General features: G+C 37.0%; 1 protein-coding gene across 3 annotated transcripts in view; it reads left to right on the top strand.

Annotated features, from left to right (window-relative positions):
- Positions 1–246: 246 nt before the first annotated feature.
- Positions 247–24,639, top strand: part of IFT88 (intraflagellar transport 88) — a 156,574-nt gene continuing 132,181 nt past the window's right edge. For 2 of the 3 annotated variants that reach the window (XM_035003738.1, XM_035003735.1), the window contains exons 1-6: positions 247–375; positions 5,136–5,231; positions 9,078–9,140; positions 22,171–22,227; positions 23,371–23,424; positions 24,278–24,341. In XM_035003738.1, coding sequence (XP_034859629.1) covers positions 5,142–5,231; positions 9,078–9,140; positions 22,171–22,227; positions 23,371–23,424; positions 24,278–24,341 — 328 coding nt within the window. In that variant the 5' untranslated portion in view covers positions 247–375; positions 5,136–5,141. The remainder of the gene's footprint in view (positions 376–5,135; positions 5,232–9,077; positions 9,141–22,170; positions 22,228–23,370; positions 23,425–24,277; positions 24,342–24,639) is intronic. The other variant, XM_035003737.1, reaches the window with a different exon arrangement.

The raw sequence follows: 24,639 nt of genomic DNA, 5'->3' as shown, positions 1-24,639 counted from the left end.
GCTGATTTCATCAGGATTTATAAACCGTCGGGTTTCTTTCCTTCGCACTCCAAATAGAGGCCGCGCACTGGGTACCCCTACCGTGCTCCGGCCACACACAAGCCGTCCCCGCCTCCACTCGGGTCCAGCTCCGGGCCCGCGCCGCCCGGCCACGCCCCCGCCCGGCCGCACTCCTCTCCCGCCCCACCCCCACTTTCTCCCCCCACCCCCCCGCGCTCTGGCGCGGAGCACTGTGGGAGCCGCTTCCTTGGATTCCGCGCGTGGCAACGGCTTGGGCGCCGCGCTCTGGCCTCCACGGGCTTTTCGCAGATTTCTCGAGAAAGCCGCGTCGTACCCCGCTAGACCCGCGCTCTCCCTGCTCCCCCTCGCCGCGAGGTAGGAGAAGGGCCCGGGGGCGAGGAGCGCCTCGGGCCGGCGCGGGCGGCGAGGCGCAGGGCCCGCGGCGGGGGGCCGTCCCGAGGCCGGGCCCCTGGCGGCACGGCCCCGCGCGGGTCCTCGGGGCGCCGCGCGGGGCGGGGGTTTGGTTTGCGGAGGGGCTCCACCTGCCCACCGGCGCTTCCTTCCGTCCCGCCTGGGGCTGGCCGCGGCCTGCAGGCCCCACGTCTGTCCACCCTGAAACGCGGGCGTTGGTTCGCAAACGTTGATCCCCGTAGTCGGCGAGTTTGTGTTAACTCCTCTAAGCAGGGCTGGGCAGTGCTGCTCCGCACCGGATGGCTGTCCCAAATCGTTAACACTGCAGCCGGGAAATTCGAACCCAGCTTAGACGTCTCCACCAGCTCTTGCATTTCATAGCAGATACACTGAACAGTCACCTTTATTTTTGTGTGTTATGTAAAACTTCTGAAATTTTCTAATAAAACGTTTAATTCATGAAATATGAGAGAACACAACAGAAGGCATAAACCTGTACTCAGCCTCAAAAAGATGAAACAAAATTCCAAAGACTTGACGTATTGTTTTTCCAGGATTCTTTTGAGGGCTAAAATCCCACTTTCCTTTTCTGCTTGTGACCTTTTGAGGCATCTTGGATGTAAACTGTCCAACTATCCCACTGACTAGTGGGAGAGTATCATAAAAAAAAAAAAACCTTTTCCATTTTTAAAAAAGGTGTTACTGGCACTTAATTTATATTAGTGTCATCCCCAGATCGTTGCAACACGAATGGGTTGTTATGTGTATGAACTGCTTTTGAAACCTTGGGGAATCCAGAGAACCGAAGTTGTAGTATTTGCTCTGTCACCCATACTTCACTTTTCCTGGCCTCGTTTTCTGCATCTCTAAGATTAATTTGCTCAGTCGATGTCTGTTCAGCAATAGTCTCAGATGTAAGCTAATTTCATTGTGGTTGCGACCCAGCAAGAAGGATATCTAGTTCTAAAGGTTGCTTTTTTTTCATAACATGCATGTAAGTTGAACTGACCGAAATGGGGCTCATAATTAGAAAGTTCTCAAAGTGTGGTTCTTCTCAGACCAGCACACTGTATGAAATGCATACTGTAAAGGAATAGAGGGGGTGATGATGACTCCCACCCAGGATTTAATGAATCACAAACTCTGCTGGTGGGGGAGTAACAATCTATTTTAATAAGCCCTTCAGTTTCTCAGGCATGCTAAAGTTTGAGAACCACTGGTATAGCATTCTCTGAGCTAAAGCTTTTAAGTTAAAATACTTTCTTTATCTTATACCAGTGACTTTTATTTTTCAAATTTTTATTTCTTGAAGTATAGTTGACATATTACGTTAGTTTGAGCTGTGCAACATAGTGATTTGAAATTTATATACATTACAGAATGATCACAATAAATCTAGTTACCATCTGTCACCAAAGTTATTACAGTATTATGACTATGGTCTCTATGCTGTAATTTACACCCTCATGACATTTATTTTATAACTGGGAGTTTGTATCCTGGTGACTTTTAATACTTTTGGTGGTGTTTGAAGTGAACATTTCTATCTGATTGACATTTTCTCTCATAGTTTTCATCTCTAAAAAGTAATGAAATATTAACTCAAAAGACCTAAGTGTAAGAGCTAAAACTGTAAAGCTCTTAAAAGAAAACAGGTGTAAATCTTCTTGATCTGGGATTAGGCAGTGATTTTTTTTTTTTTTTTTAGATGTGACACTAAAAGCACAAGCAACCAAGGAAAAAAATGGAGAAATTGTATATGATCAAAATTCAAAGGACATCTCAAGGGGTATTATTGAGAAAATGAAAGGGCAGCGCATAGGATGGGATAAAAATATATGCAAATCAATCTGATAAGGTCTAGTATTCAGAATGTATAAAGGATTTTTATAACTCAGATAAGACAAATAACCTAATTTTTAAAAATGGGCAAAGCATCTGAGCAGACATTTCTCCAAAGAGATATACGATGGTCAATAAGTACACGAAAAGATACTCAGCATCATTAGTCATCAAGGAAATGCAAATCAAAACCACAAAGATACCATTATATACCCATTAGAATGGCAATAATCAAAAAGAGGGGCAATAACAAGTGTTGGCTAGGTCATGGAGAAATTGGAATCTTCACACATTGCTGGTGGAATGTAAAATGTGCAGCCACTTTGGAGTCTAGCAGCTTTTCCAAGAATTAAATGTAGAGTTGCCATATGCCCCAACAATGCCATTCCTAGGTATACACTCAATAGAATTGAAAATTTAGGTCCGGGGCGCCTGGGTGGCTCAGTCGTTAAGCGGCTGCCTTCGGCTCAGGTCATGATCCCAGAGTCCTGGGATCGAGCCCCGCATCGGGCTCCCTGCTCAGCGGGAAGCCTGCTTCTCCCTCTCCCACTCCCTCTGCTTGTGTTCCCTCTCTCGCTGTGTCTCTCTGTCAAATAAATAAAATCTTAAAAAAAAAAAAAAATTTAGGTCCACACTAAATGCACACAAATGTTCATAGCAGTATTATTCATAATAACCGTAAAGTGAAACAATCCAAATGTCCTTTAACTAATAGATAAAATATTCAACCATAAACAGTAATGAAGTACTGGGGCGCCTGGGTGGCTCAGTTGTTAAGCGTCTGCCTTCGGCTCAGGTCCTGATCCCAGGGTCCTGGGATCGAGCCCCACATCGGGCTCCCTGCTCGGCGGGAAGCCTGCTTCTCCCTCTCCCACTCCCCTGCTTGTGTTCCCCTCTCGCTATGTATCTCTCTGTCAAATAAATAAAAAAATCTTAAAAAAAAAAAAAAAAGGAATGAAGTACTGATGCGTGCTACAACATAGATGAACCTTGAAAACATTATGCTAAGTGAAAGAAGCCAGACATTAAAGGCTACATATTTGATGATTCCATATAAAATGTCCAGAATTGGCAAATTCATGGAGACAAAGTAGATTAGTGCCATAGGCTAGGTGGAGGGAGAAATGAAGAGTAACTGCTAAAAGGGTCTCAGATTTCTTTATGGGTTGATGAAAATGTTCTGGAATTAGATAGTGGTGGTGGTTGCACAACCTTGTGAGTATACTAAAAACCACTGAATTGTACACCTTAAAAAGGTAAATTTTATGTATATGTGAATTATATAAAAAATTAGTAATTTTATATTTCACGTAAAAAATTTTTTTAAAGGTTACAAGTAGCCACATAGGTTTGGCATTATACTGAGCAATAAGATTAAGCTGAAATTTTTGTCAGAATTTACTGGCACAGTTAACATTGTACAAACTTTAAAGAAAGTATGTATTTTAAGATAAAGTAGTTCAATACTGCATTTCTTGGGTAGCTAGCCTGCCTCCTCCCCCAAATTGCCTAAAATATTTTTCAATTTGAATGATTACTTGTCCGAGAATTCTTCCCGAATTCTCTAGTAATTACTGCATTTACTTACAGTATATGTATACCGTAATTATATTTTTCTCTGACATCTGTTTTATTCTTTCTTGCACTTTTTCTTCAACATTTTATTATGGAAATTTTCAAATGTACAGTAAAGCTTTAAGAATTTTATAGTGAACGTCATACCTGCGACAGATTCTACCATTAACATTTTTCTGTACTTGCTTTATCACAAACCTATTCATTTATCCATATTATTTTTATGCACATCAAACTAAATTACAGATATTAAGCTTTCCCTTAAATGCATAATAATTATAGTTTGCTATTTATTTACAGTTTTTTCTTTCAAGAAAAAATGTACAATGAAAAGAAAAATTGCAAGTATGCATTTGTTGAGTTTTTACAAGTGCGTATACCAGTATAACCCAAACCCCTGTCAGGATATAGAATATTTATCACCCTAGAAAATTCTATAATCATGCACTTTTCCATTCAGTCTCCAGTCCCAATGCCTAAAAAGCAACCACTGTTGCGATTGTTTTCCACAATAGTTTTGCCTGTCCTAGATTTTTAAATGAATGAAATGACACATAAGGTACAGTTTTGTGAGGCTTATTTCCCTCAACATAATTCTTCCATATTATATGTGTCAGCAGTGCATTATTTTTTATTGCTGAATAATACTTGGTTGCATAAATATGCCACATTTGCTTATCCATTGTGTTGATAGGCATCTGGTCTGCTTCTAGTTTTTGGCTGTAAAGAATAAAGCTCCTGTGAACATTCTTATAAAATACTTTTGTGGACCAGTGTTTTCATTTCTCTCAGGTAAATACTTGGAGTGGTGTTGCTGGGTCATAAGAAATAAATGTTAATTTTATGAAACTGCCAGACTTTTTTTCCAAAATTGTACCATATTACACCCCCAATAACAGTGTATGACTATTTAGATTACTCCATATTCTTGCTGACCTTTTGTGTTGTTGGTTTTTTAAATTTAACCATTGTAGTGGGTGTGTAGTAGTTTCTGCATCGCATTACAATTGACATATGTTCTTCTGCATTTGATACTAAGCTCTTTGAAAATAAGGGCAACCAACTGTACTTCTCTCGAGTGCCTGTCACTGTCCTTTTAATGTAATAGGTGCGGAATAAATTTGAAATGAGAGCAATGAATGAGTGTTTTGACACCTAGTTTTGAGAATTTGATGTGAAAAAATTTTAAGTCATAAAAATATGTAGCAGTAAATTTGACCAGAAAGGTTGTTAAGTAGTTATATTTTATTTCAATTAAGAATTATTTCATATACCAAGAACATATTTACACTGCCAATTTTTCATAGGTACAAATGATGCAAAATGTACACCTGGCCCCAGAGACAGATGAAGATGATCTTTATTCTGGTTATAATGACTACAATCCAACCTATGATACTGAGGTAAAAAAAATCTAGTTTTTTATGTTGGTCTTTGCTAACCAGCTGGTTCATGAAAACTTTGGATTTGACTGTTCTGTTTATTATGCTTTAGATCAAATAAACTGGTTAAAAGCCTAGAAAAGTGTTAGGCTTTGTACTAACTTCTAATAATACTAATTTCAGCAAAAGGGAAAATCATGAGAAAGGTTATATAAACAAATTAGGATCAATTATATACTTGTATTTTCCAACACTAGGTATCTGAATGTGTAAGTAGAAAGATTTAAGTCACTCGAGGTATCTAAAACCAGTTTTTTTTTAAATGCTATAAATTTGAAATGTCATATAGCAATTTTTTTCTTTTAATTAAATTATATGAGTATTTTATAGAAAACTTAGGAAATAGAAATACGTGTAAAGAAAATTAAAATCACAGAAACAGTCACCATCCAGAAATAAATGTTAACATATAATGCTTATCTCACCAGACATTTCCCTATGTAAACTTATGTGTATCTCTATATATTTTTGGATAAAATGGTATCATTTATCATCCATTTATATCATCTATATCTACTTAAACTAAAGATGAAATTGTTATTAAGACAAATATTTGAATTTTTAAAAAAATATTTGAATATTTTAAATCTTTATATCATTGTGAGAGAGTTTCCAAACTGTAAAACAAAACAAAACAAAACTTTTTTTTATAAAGTTACCTTGAAATAGTGTGTGAAAAAAGTAAGGGTGAAGGATATGGTTGTTAATTTTTTTGCTAGTATATAATAATCAAATACTAACATTTATAGGACTTTATATGAATTTAGGAAATCTTATTCTAGAGTTTTTTATATTGCTTCTAGTAATTTTTCAGTTGTTTTTTCCTCTGGAGAAAAATGGTAGTCTGTAAATGTGAGGGCTGGAAAGAAAACAAAGAAAATAGAAACCATTCACTTACTCTATAGGAAATAAAAATCTAAGAGATATAATCATTTGTAGAAAATCCAAAATACAGAAGTTTGGAGAAAAATAAAATGATGTAAATCCTGTCACCCAAAGATCACCTATAGATTAATATAATTGATCACTTGACATTTTGCTGTATTCCTGTCTTTTAATACACACAAGTGTTTCCTTCCTTGTGTACACTGTGTATACACATAGATATGATTATATAGATTCCTTTTTAAAAACATATTAAAACACGGGGCGCCTGGGTGGCTCAGTCGTTAAGCATCGGGGCGCCTGGGTGGCTCAGTCATTAAGTGTCTGCCTTCGGCTCAGGTCATGATCCCAGGGTCCTGGGATTGAGTCCCACATCGGGCTCCCTGATCCTTGGGAGCCTGCTTCTCCCTCTGCCTCTCTCTCTCTCTCTGTTTCTCATGAATAAATAAATAAAATCTTAAAAAAAAAAAAAAAAAAGAATTATAAGTGGGAGAGTGGGAAAGGGAGAAGCAGGGGGAATGGGAGAGGGAGAAGCAGGCTTCCCACGGACCAGGGAGCCGAATGTGGGGCTCAGTCCCAGGACCCTGGGATCATAACCTGGGCCGAAGGCAGACGCTTAACTACTGAGCCACCCAGCGCCCCCCAGTATATTCACTGGGAAAAAAATCCACATGTAAGTAGACCCACACAGTTCAAACCTGTGTTGTTCAAGGTCAACTGTATAACTTTAATTGCTGCATTTTACTGAATATGTATAGATGATTAGAACTATTTTCAGATCATAGGATATTTATTTCCAGTTTTCTGCTGTTGTAAATAACAACTATGCAGTGAACAATTTTATGCATAAATGATTTTCTGTATTTTGAGCAAGCATTTCCTTGGCTAGAGTTCCAGAAGTAGAATTAATAGATAATGAATATGATCAGTTTTAAAGCACCAGAGAAATTTTCTAACTTCTCAGGCCATCACAGTGTGGCTTCATTGTTTAATTCAAAGAGAATATTCAGAATGCCAGACATAAAAATAAATTAAATAGTAAAATAAAAATGACGTTTGGTTTACCCACAGTTTTATGTCTTAATTAGTTGGAATAATAACAAGTTTCATATATAAATGAATTAATTGAAACATTTTCTAAGATATTCATAAATTATGCAGATTGCTAATAAAATCACGAACAAAGAAAAATTACAAAAGTTGTGTTAGTTTGGTATTTGTAATTGGAGAGTTTGTTGACAATTTTTAGTTTGTCATTTAGTTAGGATTCACTGAGTTGATTAAATAAAATTTTATTTATCGTTTAGGAATACTAGACTTCCTTTTCCTAAGGGATCTGCCAAAGTAGTATAATTAATTATGCTGAAGGTTGCCTTTGGCTTTGTACTTCATATGAAAGTTGCCTAGTTTCCATAACTAACCGAGGATTGTGTACTTACTAATTTTCTGTAGTTGACATGGAAGGTTATAAAGATTATTTTAAGGTAAAAATTAAAGAATGCTTGGACATAATAAAATCACATTTAAAGTGCATTTTAGGGGCTCCTGGGTGGCTCAGTCATTAAGCGTCTGCCTTTGGCTTAGGTCATGATACCAAGGTCCTGGGATCGAGCCCCATATCGGGCTCCCTGCTCATTGGGAAGCCTGCTTCTCCCTCTCCCTCTGCCTGCCGCTCCCCCCCTGCTTGTGCTCTCTCTCTCTCTGTCAAATAAAATCTTTTTTTTAAAAGTGCATTTTATTAACATCCTGGTTATATAAACATTTTACTTTAATTGTTTGCAGAGGTTTTAAAAGTTAATTGATAGTGACTCTTTTTTAATTTTTTTTTTTTGACAATCAGCAAGTACATTTTTGTGGAAAGTAGACTGAAATAAATCAGAGGCAAATCTGACAGTTGCCCTAACGTCTGTATGAAGGGTTAGAGCCAGAGTTTGCGTTGGTGAAGGAGTAGGAAATAAAGGCTGGTTAGAAGGTTGGTGGTTGGCAAGACTGGGTGTTTTTGAGAGAGTCTAAAAATGGCATTTGTCCTGGAAACCCAGGAACATTTGTATCTTGCTCTTGACTAATACTACTTTCCTCACCTTTTCTGAGGAAGAATCTGAGTACATGCAGGAATCAGCAAAGCACAATAACATTTTATTTCAACTGAGGCTTTGGCCCCAAATGGGACAGCAGGTTGGACCCTGTGGAGCCTTCTGTTTGCTCAGCTCCAGCCTGAATTCCAGACTTGACTTCTCCAGTGAAATGAAATGTCCTAAGGCTTTTTCAGGATGGGGCTAGTAACCATGGTCCCAGCATATGGAAGAAGAGAAGGGAGGGAGAGAGGACAGAGAGAAAGAGAGGGAGGGGGAGCCTGGGTGGCTCAGGTGGTTAAGCGTCTGCCTTTGGCTTAGGTCATGATCTCCAGGTTCTGGGATCGAGCCCCATATCGGGCTCCTTGCTCAGCAGGGAGCCTGCCTCTCCCCCTGCTTGTGCTCTCTCTGTCCCTCTCTGTCTCTCTTTCTCAAATAAATAAATAAAGTCTTAAAAAAAAAAAGAGAGAGAGAGAGGGTGAGAAAGAGATGTGTTTCCCTGCTCTTACTGCTCTTGCTGTTTGGAAGAAGGAAGAAGAAAGGCCATATTCTTGTGTCCTTGATCTTTTAACCAGGCATAATGATACCACGCATTTAAACATGGCCAATAAAATACCTCACAGTTGACTGACATTACCAGTACTCCTCTTCCTAGACAAGAAAGGAAGCTTGACATTTGGGTAGCGTGACGGGGGAGCTTTGAGGACAGGAGTCCTTGAGCCACTACCTAGATACCAACAGATGGGTAAGATGAATTATAGAGGATCATGAATACCAAACAGAAGACATTAAACTTATTTTTTTAAATTCTTCCTTCATATTGAATGTTAAATTTGCCTTTTCATTTTAGGAATTAGAGAATGACACAGCTTTTCAGCAAGCAGTGAGAACTAGTCATGGCAGAAGACCTCCAGTAAGTGAATTGTTTTTGTTGTTGTGGTAAAAAAACATAAAATTTGCCATCTTAGCCACTTTTCATTTTATTTTTTAATTCTAGTTGTTAATACAGTGTTATATTAGTTTCAGTTGTAGCATATAGTGAATCAACAATTCCATATATCACCTGGTGCTCATCACAACAAGTGCCCTCCTTAATCCCAAACACCTATTTCACCCATCCCTCCACCCACCTCTCCTCTGGTACCCATCAGTTTGTTCTCTATAGTTAAGAGTCTGTTTCTTGATTTGTCTTTCTTTTTTTCCCTTTGCTCATTTGTTTTGTTTCATAAATTCCACATATGAGTGAAATCAAATGACATTTGTCTTTCTCTATCTTATTTTGCTTAGCTTTATACTCCCTAGCTCCATCCATTTCCTTGCAAATGGCAAGATTTCATTCCTTTTTATGGATGAATAGTTTTCCATTTTATATATATACCACCTCTTCTTTATCCATTCATCAGTCGATGGACACTTGGGCTGCTTCCATAATTTGGCTATTGAAAATGATGCTATTGTAAACATATGGGTGCATGAATCCCTTTGAAGCAGTGTTTTTGTATTTTTTGGGTAAATACTCAGTAGTGCAATTGCTGGATCATAGGGTAGTTTTCTAACTTTTTGAGAAACCTTCATACTGTTTTCCACAGTGGTTGTACCAGTTTGCATTCCCACTAACAGTGCAAGGGTGTCTCTTTTTCTCCACATCCTCACCAACACCTGTTGTTTCTTGTATTGTTGATTTTAGCCACTCTGACAGGGGTGAGGTGGTAGTTAATTGTAGTTTTGATTTGCATTCCCTCATGGTAAGCGATGATGATCATCTTTTCACGTGTCTGTTGGCCATCTGGATGTCTTCTTTGGAGAAATGTCTGTTCATGTCATCTGTCTGTTTTTTAACTGGATTATTTGTTTTTTGGGTGTTGAGTTTTATAAGTTCTTTATATATTTTGGATAGTAACCCTTTATTGGATAGGTCATTTGCAAATATCTTCTCCCCTTCCACAGGTTGACTTTTAGTTTTCTAGATTGTTTCCTTTGCCATGCAGAAGCTTTTTATTTTGATGTAGTCCCAGTAGTTTATTTTTGCTTTAATTTCCCTTGCCTTGGGACCTATCTAGGAAAAAGTTGCTGTGGCCAATGCCAGAGAAATTACTTCTTGTGCTTTCTTCAAGGACTTCTGTGGTTATAGATCTCAAATTTAGGTTCTTAATCCATTTTGAGTTTATTTTGTGTATGGTGTAAGAGAATGGTACAGTTTCATTCTTTTGCATGTGGCTGTCCAGTTTTCCCAGCACCATTTATTGAAGAGACAATCTTTTTCCCATTAGATATTCTTTTCCTGCTTTGTTGAAGATTAATTGACCATATAGTTGTGAGCTCATTTCTGGGTTTTCTTTTCTGTTCCATTGATATACATGTCTGTTTTTGTGCCAGGACCATACTGTTTTGCTTACTACAGCTCTGTAACATACCTTGAAGTCTGGAATTGTGATGCCTCCACCTTTGCTTTACTTTTCCAAGATTGCTTTGGCTATTTGGGCTCTTTTGTGCTTCCATACAAATTTTGGGATTGTTTGTTCTTGTTCTGTGAAAAATGCTGTTGGGTTTGATAGGGATTGCATTAAATGTATAGATTGCTTTGGGTAGTACCAACATTTTAATGATATTTGTTCCTCTAATCAATTAGCATGGACTATCTTTCAATTTCTTTGTATCCTCTTCAGTTTCTTTCATCAGTGTTTGATAGTTTTCAGAGTACAGGTCTTTCACCACTTTGGTTAGGTTCATTCCTAGTTATCTTATTATTTTTGGTGGGATTGTAAATGGAATTGATTCCTTAATTTCTCTTTTTGCTGCTTCATTATAAAAACACAACAAATTTCTGTATGTTGATTTTGTGTCTTGTGACTGTTGACTTTATCAGTTTTACCAGTGTTTTGGTGGAGTCTTTTGGGTTTTCTATGTAGAATATCATGTAATCTTCAAATAGTGAAAGTTTTACTTCTTCCTTGCTAATTTGGATGACTTTTATTTCTTTTTGTTTTGTGTTTGCTGTGGATAAGACTTCCAGTACATGCTTAATAAAAGTTGTGAGAGTGGACATCCCTGTCTTATTCCTGACTATAGATGAAAAGCTCTCAGTTTCTCCCGATTTAGGATGTTGTTAGCAGTGTGTTTTTCATGTATGGCCTTTATTATGTTGAGGTATGTTTCCTCTAAACATACTCTGTTGAGGATTTTTTTATCAGGAATGGATGGTTTATTTTGTCAAATGCTTTTTTGCATCTATTAAAATGGTCACATGATTTTTATCCTTTCTCTTATTAATGTAGTGTATCACATTGATTGATTTGAAATATTGAACCATCCTTGCAATCCAGGAATAAATCCCACTTAATCGTGGTGAATGGTATTTTTAATGTATTATTGGATTCAGTCTGCTAGTATTTTGTTGAGAACTTTTGCATCTGTGTTCCTCAGAGATATTGGCCTGTAGTTCTCTTTGTTAGTGTTGCCTTTATCTGGTTTTGGTATCAGGATAATGCTGACCTGTAGAATGAATTTGGAAGTTTTCCTTCCTTTTCCATTTTTTGGAATAGTTTGAGCTTTACATGTTTGGTAGAATTTGCCTGGGAAGTCATCTGGTCCTGGAGTTTTATTCGTAGGAAGTTTTTGGATTACTAATTCAATTTCTTGGGTGGCTATTGGTCTCTTCAAATTTTCTGTTTATTCCTGTTTCAGTTTTGGTAACTTATATGTTTTTAGGAATTTATCCATTTCTTCTAGGTTGTCCAATTTGTTGCTATATAGTTTTTCATAATATTCTCATATAACTGTATTTCTGTGGTGTTGATTGTTATTTCTCCTCTCATTTGTGACTTGATTGATTTGAGTCCTTTCTTTTTTTTTCTTGATAAGCCTGGCTAGAGGTTTATCAATTTTATTAATTTTTTCAAAGAACCAACAATGGCTTCATTGATCTGTTCTGTTATTTTTTTAGTTTCTATGTCATTTATTTATGCTCTGATCTTTATTATTTCCTTCCTTCTCCTGGTTTATCCTTTGTTTATTGTTCTTTTTCTAGCTCCTTTCAGTGTAAGGATAGGTGGTTTATTTGAGATTTTTCTCTCGCTTCTTGAGGTAGGCCTTTATTGCTATATATTTCTGTCTTAGAACCACTTTTGCTGTATCCCAAAGGTTTTGGACTCTTGTGTTTTCATTTTCATTTGTTTGTATGTACTTTTTTATTCTTTTATGTCCTGTTTGACCCATTCACTGTTTAGTAGCATGGTATTTAACCTCCACGTATTGTGGTCTTTCCAGAGTTTTTCTTGTTGACTTCTAGATTCACAGCACTGTGGTCAGAAAAGGCACATGGTATGACTTCAGTCTTCTTGAATTGATTGAGGCCTGTTTTGTGGCCTAATATGTGATCTGTTTTGAAGAATGTTCTGTGTGCACTTGAAAAGAATGTGTATTCTGCTGTTTCAGGATGGATTGTTCTAAATATATATGTTAAATCCATCTGTTCCAACATGTCATGAAAAGCTATTGTTTCCTTGTTGATTTTCTGTTTAGATGATCTGTCCATTGATGTAAGTGGGGTGTTATGGTCCCCTACTGTTACTGTATTATTATCAATTCGTTACTTTGTGTTTGTCATTGTTTTATGTATTTGGGTGCTCCCATGTTGGGTGCAGAAATATTTATAATTGTTATATCTTCTTGTTGGATTGTCCCCTTTATTATTATATAGTGTCCTCCTTTGTCTTTTGTTACAGTCTTTGTTTTAAAATCTAGTTTGTCGGGGCGCCTGGTGGCTCAGATGGTTAAGCGTCTGCCTTTGGCTCAGGTCATGATCCCAGGGTCCTGGGATCGAGTCCCACATCGGGCTCCCTGCTAGGCGGGGAGCTTGCTTCTCTCCCTCTGCCTCTGCCCCTCTCTCTCTCTCTCTGACTTTCATGAATAAATAAATAAAAAAAAATTAAAAAAAAAATCTAGTTTGTCTAATGTAAGTGTTGCTACTCTGGCTTTCTTTTTTTTTTTTTTTAAAGATTTCTATTTATTTGACAGAGAGATAGAGAGCACAAGTAGGCAGAGAGGCAGGCAGAGGGAGAGGGAGAAACAGGCTTCCCGCTGAGCAGGGAGCCTGATGCAGGGCTCAATCCCAGGACCTCAGCCAAAGGCAGCCGCTTAACCAACTGAGCCACCCAGGTGTCCCGCTACTTTGGCTTTCTTTTGACATCCTTTGTATAAAAAATATTTCTCTGTCCCCTCACTTTCAATCTGCAGGTGGCTTTAGGTCTAAAATAAGTCTCTCATAGGCAGCATATAGATGGGCCATGTTTTTTAATCCATTTTGTTACCCTATGTCTTTTGATTGGAATGTTAAGTCCATTTACATTAAAAGTAATTATTGATAGATATGTATTTATTTCTATTTTATTAGCTGTTTTGTGGTTGTGTCTGAAGATTTTTCTCTGATCCTTTTTTTTGTCTTTCCTGTTTTATGGTTTGCTGGTTTTCTTTAGTGATATATTTGGATTTCTTTCTCTTTATTCTTTCCATATTTATTAGTTTTTGATTTGTGGTTACCATTAGGTTGGAAAATAGCATCTTCAGCATATAGCCATCTATATTAAAGATGTTGATGTCGTTTTGAGTTTGAACCCATTCTTCACTCCTGTTCTCCGCACACTTTAGATGTCATATTTTACATCCTTTTATTTTGAGTTCCTTGACTGATTTTTTTTATAAAATACTCATTTTTACTGCTTTTGTGTTTCCTACTTTCTTACTGTCACTTTTGGTCTTTCCTTTCCACTCAAAGAATCCCCTTTAACATTTCTGAGTTCCCTAAGTCTGTTCTCGTTTTACATAATTCTTTTTTTCTCCCTTTTGTTCAGCTTGATTACTCTCCACTACTCTGTCTTCTAGGTCATTAATTTGTTCTTCTGCTTCTTCCAGCCTGTTGTTCCTTCCACCATGCATGTTTCTCATTATTTCATTTATTGTACTTTTACCTCTGCTATGTTATACCTTATATCTGTATTAAGGGTCTCATTCATGTCTTTCACTCTTTCCTCAAGTCCAGTGAACATCTTTATGATCACTACTTTAAATTCTCTATCAGGCCTGTTACTTATATCTGTTTTGCTTAGATCTCCTGCCGTGGCCTTGTCCTCTGTTCTTTCATTCTGTCTTCTCATTCAGTCTAAGTCTCTGTGCTTGTTTCTCTGTGTTAGGAAAGTCAGCTGTGTCTCCTGTTCTTGAGGGTAGTGGCCTTATATAGAAGAGGTCCTGTAGTGCCCTGCTGTGTAGTGTCCCTGTGCCCCAGGGCCTCACACTTCCAGGAGTGTCTCCTGTGTGTACTATGGGCACTTGCTGCTGTGTCCTGGCTGCTTTATCCTTCAGGCCAGTCATCTGCAGAGGCTCTCTTTGCCTGCTGTGGACAGTTTGTGGTCCCTGGTCTGAATGTGGCAAATTTTAATGAGGTGTGCCCCGACCTGTTTGTGAAATAAGACCTGTCACCACTGCCACTGGAACTGAGAGTCTGCAAAATTCCCTCTTGGGGAGGCGCAGTGTTGGTAGAGGTTGGGGCTGGTCTTCTGGGGGAAGGGGTGTGTAGTACTGGGCCTTAGGCAATCCTGACTGCAAAGTGCGTTTTCACTGGAGTATGGAGGATGGGGCTTGGTGTAAGCAAGTTAGGTAGCAAATGTCTGCACTGTGCTGGTTCCTACAGGTGGTCCTATGCTTACGCTGAAGGGCAAGGGAGGGAAATGGCAACAGCCAATTTACTTGTTCTTGGCAGGGTCTCTCCATGAACACTCTCTCTGAGACGCCCTCTGACTTGAGCAAATAACCTCCCCACTGTGTGCCCCAGGCACGCTTCACATCACGGTTTCCATGCCTTGCGTCCACAGGTTGTTTATCTGCCTTCTCTCCAAGAGTAGTGCAATGCCCTCCAGGCTCTATCCTGGCCACACCTGCTAATCTTTAAAACTCCAGGCTTTAAGTCCCACTACTTACCAGAATCCATGGAATTTGGCCCATTTAGCTTTCCAAGCCAACTTCTATGGGAATTGGTTTTCCTTGTGTTCTCTTCTGTTAGTCTGTCTCTCACCCTTCCCCACCACCGCAGCTCCTTCCCACTGCTGCAGCCATGTTTCTGCCTAAACCCTGTCTCTGCACTTCCTACTTTCTTCAGTGTGTCCTCTTCTCTACCTTTAGTTGTGGAGTTTGTTCTGGCAGTGTTCAGATTGATTTCTGGAGTATTTAGGATGATTTGAAAGTTACCTAGTTGTATTTGTGGGATGAGGTGAGCCTAGCATCCTCCTACTCCACTACCATATTCTCCAATCACCCCTCATTGTAACCAGTTTTAAATTCATGATTCAGTACATTAAATATATTGTCATTCTTGTGAAACAGATCTCCAGGACTTTTTTATTTTCCCAAAGGGAAACTGTACCTATTAAATAAAACTTCAGTCTCCTTCCAGCTCCTGGCAACTGTCTTTCTGCCTTCTGACTCTATGAATTTGACTACTTTAGGTACCTCATATAAGTGCAATTATGCAGTTTTTGTCTTTTTGTGACTGGCTTAATTCACTTATCATAATATCTTCAAGGTTCATCTGTGTTGTAGGATGTGACAGGATTTCCTTCATTTTTAAGGCTAATAATCCATTCTATGTATCACATTATATTCCATGGATACTTGGGGTACTCCTACCTCTTGGCTATTATGAATAGTGCTGCTATGAACATAGGTGTGCAGATGTCTCTATGCAGCCCTGTTTTCAGTTCTTTGGATGTATACCCAGAAGTAAGATTGCTACATCCCATGGTAATTCTGTTTTGAATTTTTTGGGGAACCTCCACATTGTTAATTTCATAGCAGTTGCACCATTTTACAATCCCATTAACTGTAATAGGGTTCCATTTTCTCTACAACCTCACTGACATTTACTTTCTATTTTTTGATAGTAGCAATTTAACAGGTATACAATGATTCTTAATGTAATTTTGATTTGCATTTCTCTGATGATTAGTAATGTTGAATATCTTTTTGTGTGTTTATTGGCCATTTGTATGTCTATTTAAGTCCTTTATCCATTTTTTACTTGGGCTATCTGATTTTTTTTGTTGTTGAAATATAGGTGTTTATATATTCTGGATATTAACCCTTTATCAGATATATGATCTGCGTTATTTTCTCCCATCTCAAAGGTTGCCTTTTCATTCTGTTGATTGTGCCCTTGATGCACAAAAGTTTTTAAGTTTGATGTAGCCCCATTTTTCTGTTTTCACTTTGTTGCCTGTGCTTTTGATATCAAATCCAAGAAATCATTGCTGCATCCAGTGTCATGAAAGTTTTCTGCTATGTCTTCCTCTAGGAGTTTTAGTTTTAGGTTTTATGCTTAGGCCTTTAATCCACTTGGAGTTAATATTTTGTGTGTCTGTGTAAGATTAGGCTCTAATTTCATTCTTTTGCAAGTAGATATCCAGCTTTCCCAGCACCATTTGTTGGAGAGACTGACCTTTCCTCATTATGTGCTCTTCACACCTTTGTTGAAGATCATTTGACCATACACAGGAAGGTTTTTTCTGCACTTTTTTTTCTATTCCATTGGTCTATTTGTGTCTATGCCAGTACCATATTGTTTACATATAGTAGCTTTGTAATCAAATGAATTTTAGGATGAATTTTTCTATTTCTTCAAAAAATGAAATTGGAATTTTGGTAGAGATTTCACTGAATCTGTAGATTGCTTTGAGTAGTAGCAACATCTTAACAATATTAAGTTTTCCAGTCCTTCAGCATGCGATAACTTTTTATTTATTTGTGTTTTTAATTTCTTTCTACAATGTTTTGTAGCTTTTAGTGTGTCCAGTGAGTTTTAAAAGTATTTTAGATCAAAAAGTTTCTTTATACTCTTGAAAATACAAATATTATTATGTAAAGTGTTGGGGTATATTTACCTAAAATGCTCATTGCTTAAAAAATATTTACTTTTCAGGGCGCCTGGGTGGCTCAGTCGTTAAGCATCTGCCTTCGGCTCAGGTCATGATCCCAGGGTCCTGGGATCAAGCCCTGTGTCAGGCTCCCTGCTCAGCGGGAAGCCTGCTTCTCCCTCTCCCACTCCCCCTGCTTGTGTTTCCTCTCTCTCTGTGTCTCTCTCTGTCAAAAAAAAAAAAAAAAAAATTTACCTTTCTAGTTTTCTAGTTTCTAGTTTCTGTTAACTAACCTGTTAATTATGCATTCTACCAATGCATAAATTGCTGGGGTGATTTTTTTCAGTAGTATTGTTAAAATTTTTGTATTTATCGTGGAAAGCATATTGTGGAAAGCATCTGCCTTCTGCAGTGCATAAAATTTGTCAAGCTTTTTTTGTAGTTGAAAATAAACAAGGTTGGCACTAAGTAAAATAGTGAAGAATAGAAAGTTCTATCCATAATGTTTTATGTCTAATATTCCTTTTTTTGAGCTGCTTCTCCCCACTTGTTCACTACTATATAGCAGTGATTCTAGTTCTCCACAACTATCTCAAGGTACCTTTGGCCTTGAGATATTTTTGGTTGTCACAACTTGGGTGAGTGCCACTGGCATCTATTGGGTAGCAGGCAGAGATGCCCCCCACCCCCCACCATAAGAGTTATATGGTAAGAGGTCAATGGTGCCAAAGTTGAGAAACTGAAATATAGCAACTCTTCTGCTTTAGATGAAGTGTCCTTTTGCTTTCATCTTCTCTCACTTTGTTACTTTCTCTCTTTCCTCCCTGCCATATATATTATTTAGCAAAAATAAGTGATTAATATTAAACCACTTACAATGGAAAGGATCTTGTGAATAGCTTTCCCATCACATTTATGTAAATGAATTTAATGTGGTTCCCTACAATGAGTTTAGCCAGCTATACATTTAGAGGACACAGTCCTCCACAAAACTATTCTCACTTCTGATACCAATTGCAACTTTAGGGGATTCCCAAAATCACCTTCAGGTTCAATAATTCTTTGAAAGGGCTCACAGAACTCACTGAAGGATATTATACTCATGGCTTATTACAGGGGAAGGATATGGTTAAAATTTGCAAAGGGAAGAGACAGATAGGACAGAGTCTGGTGGGTCTAAACGTGGAACATCTGGTCATCGTTTTCCTGTGGCATCATGCATGACATTAACTTCTCCTGGTCTCTGTGTATGATGACATTACTTACATAGTATTGCCAACTAGGGAAAACCAGTTAGAACTTTGGTATCCAGAGTTTTTACTAGGGCTCTATCACATACCGTCTGCATGGCTGATGTTTAGTCTCCAGCCCCTCCTGGAGGTTTAGACTAATACCTCTGGAAGTTGAACTGATATTATTTGTCCTAAAGCTCCCATCATAAATCACATTGTTGGATTGTCTGGTGGCCAAAGCCTCTGGGAAACAAAGATATACATATCAGGCAGGACATTCCAGAGGCCTAGAGATCATTCCCAGTAGCCAAGAGCAAAGCCACACCTTTCTTTGGGTAAAAGTAATTCTTGACTACACATTTCACAATCTGTATTTTAATTTTAAGGTTACCTTTGCATGGAAAGAAAAATCATAGGTTGAGTTCTTTCACTAAGCTAATGACTAGACTATAAGCTTTTTGAAGAGGCAGCCTCTCTTATTCAGTGTTCTTAGCCTACTGTAGGTGCTTCATAAGTCTTTATTCTGTGACTTAGTAATTAAGCAAACATTATCTTCAATTTAGTGATTTCAGGTATAAGACATCAGGTGATCATTTTACCATACTGGCCCTTCAGTAATATTCAGAAGTAACTTTAGAGATCCTCATTTTATAGATGAGAAAAACTGAAGCCTAGAGAGGCCAAATCTCACAGGTATCCATAACTGGGGCAGAGTTTAAGTCTCTTGACCCTGTATTGAGTATTTTCATCACATCCTATTTGTTATGTTAAACAGGGAGAAATTACATAATTTCTATGTGAAAGGTGCTAGGCTTACTCAAGGCATAAAATTCTAGCTAGTTCCAAACGACTTTATAATCTTAGGAAGGAAAAGAAAATGGATACATATATTCAAAGCATAATAAGTATTGTAAAGAAAAGAGTACAAATTGCTATGGGACCACAAAAAGAGGTTATTTGTCACTAGTGGGGACAATCAGCAAGGCTGCTTAGAAGATAAATTTAAATTTGAATATTAAAGGATATGTACAGTTAAGACTGACCTTGACATGTGGGAGAAAAGACATTGCAGATGAGGGTGTAAGGTGAATAAAGGAAGAGCCAGTATAGAATTCACTCTATCTGAAGAGATCAATCCTATGCTAAAAGTAAAAAACAGAAATACCGATTTAGTCATTGGTAGGTAGTTAAAAGAATAATGGTCTCTTTCCTTCAGTTTGTTCTCATGGAAAAAATTGCTGAGACTCATATCCTTCCTTTTTAGCTTTTTCTAAGATCTGTCAGTTAGATCAAGTTTGTTAATGGTTTTGTTCAAGACTCCTATATTTTTACTGATTTTTGGGGTTGGGGGGGCTACTAGTTCTATCAGAAAGATGTCAAAATTTACACTGTGTGGATTTATTTCTTTTTTTAGAGTTTTGATTTATATATTTGGAGCAAAAAATACTTCAAATTATTATATTTTCAGCATAAATTGAGCCTTTTATTATTTTTGAAATGTCCTATCTTTAGTCATGCTGTTTGTCTGTTTTGTCAGATATTGATATATTGATGGGGCTACAGAAGCTCTCTTTTGTCTAGCATTTGCATGATATGTCTTCCCCATCTGTTTACTTCCAACTTTTCCATATCTATATATTTAAGATGTATTTCTCATTAGCAGAATGTAACTGAGTTCTCTTTATAAAATGTGGTCTGATAATCTTATTCTTTTAGTGAAGTATTCATTTACATTTAATGAAATTACTGTTTTGGTTTTAATTTGTCTTACCATTTCCTTTTTGTTTTTTCCTCTTTTATGTATCATTTTCTCTTATTTCTTGCCTTGTTTTGTTTCTTTTTTATTATTCCATTTCTCCCCAGTGTTGTGAGTTTACATTCTTTAACCATTCTTTTAGTGTTTTCCTAAAGATTACAATACTCATCTTTAAATTATTAAAGTCTAGCATAACAGTATTTTACTACTTCCTGGACAATGCCAGAATTTTACATTTTCAGCTATTTTTCAGTTCTATAATTTCTGTTTATTCCTTTTTTATACTTTTCCAGTTCTCTACTGAAATTGCCAATCTTGTTTTTTAATTCATTGATCGTATTAAGCATAGTTATGTTAAAGTCTGTGTCTGACATTTCCATTATATGTATCCTTTTCTCAGTGTCTTTCTAGTCGTTTGTTTCTCTTGGCTTTTGGTTAGGTAGTCTTGCCTCCTATATGTCTGGTTGTTTTTGATTCCATGCCAGGCATTGTAAATGAAAAATTTTAGAGATAATTTAAGGCTCTATGTCTGAGTTGTCCAGTATGATGACTAGCTACATGTGGCTATGTACATTTAAATTCTTTAAAATAAAGTAAAATATAAAAATTCAGATCCTTATTACACCAGTCACATTTCAAATGCTCAACAGCCACATGTGGCTCTTACCAGACAGGGCAGATATAGAACATTTTCATCACTGCAGAAAAGTTCCACTGGATAGCACAACTCTAGATGATCTTATCTTTCAGTAGAGAATTTACTTTTGCTTATGGCCCTAGAGACACTAGGAGTCCTGGCTCACCTTAATCTAGTTGAGTTTGAGGTGGTTCTAAATTGGACTTCAGTTTTTATGAGGGCTAGTATACTTCTTATTAACTTTTCAGTTGTAGAGTGTAGCCTTTTGAGATCACAGTCAAAGCTTAGAGGATTACCAGGGCTGCCCAGGTGGCAGCCCCCCAGCTCCAAAATTTTATCTCTTAAGACCTGTGAGTCTGCAGAGAGCTATGTTCAGCTTCTTAGCCATGCTTCTTGGAGAAAAGCAGGCTCAAATGCAGGCATACCTCTCTAGCTTTCCCTTTTCCTTATCTTGAAACCTTGCTAATTCTTCACTGCCTTCTTGGTTCTCTAATATATTCAAATTGATTTTTTATAAAAATATTTTTATTTTTGGGGGCGCCTGGGTGGCTCAGTTGGTTAAGCGACTGCCTTCGGCTCAGGTCATGATCCTGGAGTCCTGGGATCGAGTCCCACATTGGGCTCCCTGCTCGGCAGGGAGTCTGCTTCTCCCTCTGACCTTCCTCCCTCTCATGCTCTCTGTCTCTCATTCTCTCTCTCTCAAATAAATAAATAAAATCTTTAAAAAAAAAAATAAAAAATAAAAAATAAATTTTTATTTTTATAAATTAAATAAATATTTTATTAATATTTTTGTCCCTAGCTTTTTTAGTTATTCTTAGTGGGAAAGTTGTTTAAAACAGCAGTCCATCATAGCCAGAAGTAGAGCTATTCTACTAATGATGTTTTAATCAAATGTTTCAAATAAATATGCCTAACAACTAATGTATAGGACATTTCTACCTACATGGTCCTCTTTGATTCCAACTACAATTTTGTGATCAGGATATCCTTATTTCAAAATGAGAAAATTTAGGTGCAAAAAAGTATGAATAAAAACAGCTGGTAGAAGGAGAGCTGAAATTCAAACCCAGATTCTCTGATGCTAAATCCTGTGTCTATTGTTAGGCCTAGTGGCTGTCAGTAGTCAGTATGCATAATGAATGATAGATGCAGCCATGAAAACTAATCTTTCTCATTGGTACCTCAGGTAATTCTAAAGTTTCTTTTCTCCTTTAAAATGAATTCAGAATAAGTCTCCTTCTTAATACTTTAAAATACCTGGGATCCTTAATATTTAGGATAATTTAAGAGAAGTTATCCTAAATGCTATATAAATATTTCTCTGTTGATGAGTCCATATTTCCCATTGCTTTTCTAGTTTTCTGTTGTATAGCTTAATCTGAATTCTATTAACTATGTTTTTTTTCCTCCCCAAGATAACTGCTAAAATACCAAGCACAGCAGTTACTAGACCTATAGCTACTGGATATGGGGTAGGTTTACTTAAGCTAAAAATATTAAGGTGCTTTTTCTCATCCATAAGTTCACTTTAGGCAGTTCTAAATAATTTTGGGTATCTTTCAGTCCGTGACCCAGATATATTTTTCATTTTAGATAGTTACAAACCTTATAAAAGTCTAATTTGATTAATAGTTTTTATATTCTAGTCATTTTGATTATAAATTTATCAGAAAATATTTTATTATCATTTCTATTTGTAAACCTTATGTTTGTTGATTTACTTCCTTTCATTTTTTGTGTTATATTACCAAGTCTCATGTATTCCATTAAAATTTTATGTGAAGTTAAATTTTATATAAAAGTAATGATATTTATAATATTTCAAAACCTACCAATTAATACATGAAAAAATAAAATTTGAGAAAAATTTCAGAGGCATATATTTGGGTCTTGCTTTTATTTGAGATCTTTGGAGGAAAGATGCTATATAAAAATCCATAAAGGAAAAGTTATAAGTCCTGCCCAAGTTTGGATGTCTTAGCATACATGAAATAAAAGGGGAATGGGAGAAAAATGGAAGAATGATGTGGAATAGCATTTCCTAGTCCTTATTATAATATTCCATAGGGGTCAGAAAAATGGATTTAGTACCTAGAGGTCCAGGACACTTGACTTCATACAGTTTCTTTATATGAATAAGGAAAGTAGTCATATACATAATGTAACTGTGTTAAATGAAACATGGTTTTATTAATCAGCCTAAGCATGTATTACTCATAAATTTGATTTTTGGTGGTACTTCAGAATAGGAAACAGCAAACATTTTCTATGAAGAGCCAGGCAATTTAGGCTTTGCAGGTCATAGTCCCTGTTGCAGCTACCAGACTCTGTCTTTGTAGTACAGAAGCCACCACAGACCATGTGCAGACCAGTGGGGTATGGCTGTATATCAATAAAATGTTATTGACAAAGGCTGAAGGTTGTAGTTTGTTGAAGCTTGTTTTAGAGTTTTATTGTTTAATCTTATATCCTCAGGTTATAAATGGAAAGAATTAGGTTTACTTGCCAATAGAAAGAAGAAAAAAGTTATGAAGAAAACTTTTCTAACTTGGTTTTTATAAAATTAAATGTAGATGTTTTTTGGAATCATTTTAATTTAGTTTTCTGTTTACTAGTCCAAGACATCCCTGGCATCATCGATGGGAAGACCAATGACAGGGGCTATTCAGGTATCTCTGTCATGTGGTTGTTCATTTTGGGCCTCTCTTGTGACTTATTGCCAACCTTTTTTATTATATTATTTTAAAATGTTAAAGAAGGTGTTTCTTATATAATGACCCTGATTCTTTAAATTGTGGGCTAAAGGTTGGACTGTTCAGAATCTTCAGAGGCAAAACCTCATTGGATTTACTCAGGTCTCAAATGAAATCCCCTTGGGGAGTGGACATAGAACTGACAGCACACTATCAGTTGTGTGTGGTGAGCTCTGGGTCCAATTTTTCCTATGCTAGCACTTGCAACAGTTTCTGCAGTTTCTCTCATAGGCATATAAGAGACTGAAAAAGTAGAGGAGTAGCCCGCTAATAAGCTATATAACTTATATAAGGTGCTATATAAAAATCTTTGAGTTTTTCTTTTCAAACTAGGAGTAAGCTCAGTTAAAGCAAGGAATTGAAATTTTATAGGGGAAAAGGACAGTAGAGACAGGACTGACATTTAGGAAGGCAGGGGTAAGGAATAAGCAGAGAGTGATTAAACATCAATATTAAACGGGTGCCTGGGTGGCACGGTTGGTTAAATGTCCAACTCTTGGTTTCGGCTCAGGTCATGATCTCAGGGTTGTGAGATCGAGCCCCACGTGGGGCTCCGTACTCAGCTTGGACTCTGCTTAGAGTTTCTCTCTTCCTCTCCCTCTGCCCATCTCTACCTCTCTCTCTCAAATAAATGAATAAATCTTTTTAAAAAATAAAGATTGGGACTAAAAATATGGGACTATATTAATGTATGTTCCATGTGCAGAACTATAAATAAGAAGCAAATCTTATTTAAGAATACCTTTTAAATGATTCTTTTTCTTTCAAGGATGGAATTACTAGACCAATGACAGCAGTGAGAGCAGCTGGTTTTACCAAAGCAGCTTTGAGAGGTTTGTTATATTACCTCTTCTATTTTTTTTTCAGATGTTTTAATGTTGTTACTGTGTTTCTCTGTGTAAATGTAAAATGTTACCATTTTAAATAAAACCTAACATGCCATTGATTATAAGGTATGTCATTATTTTAGGTACCATTAAGAAAGAAAAGGGGTAATGAAAATGTTCTGCATCTCAGTTGGAATGGTGGTTATACTGGCATGTAATTTGTCGAAGTGTGCTGACTTGTACGTTAAAAATGTATGCATTTAAAAAAAACTAAAAGTGCAATTTATATGAGTTGGAGTCCAAT

This window comes from Mirounga leonina, unplaced genomic scaffold, assembly GCF_011800145.1.
Source record: "Mirounga leonina isolate KUSES-001 unplaced genomic scaffold, KU_Mleo_1.0 Mir_127, whole genome shotgun sequence".
NCBI lineage: Eukaryota > Metazoa > Chordata > Mammalia > Carnivora > Phocidae > Mirounga > Mirounga leonina.
This window is presented reverse-complemented; position numbering and strand designations above follow the sequence as displayed.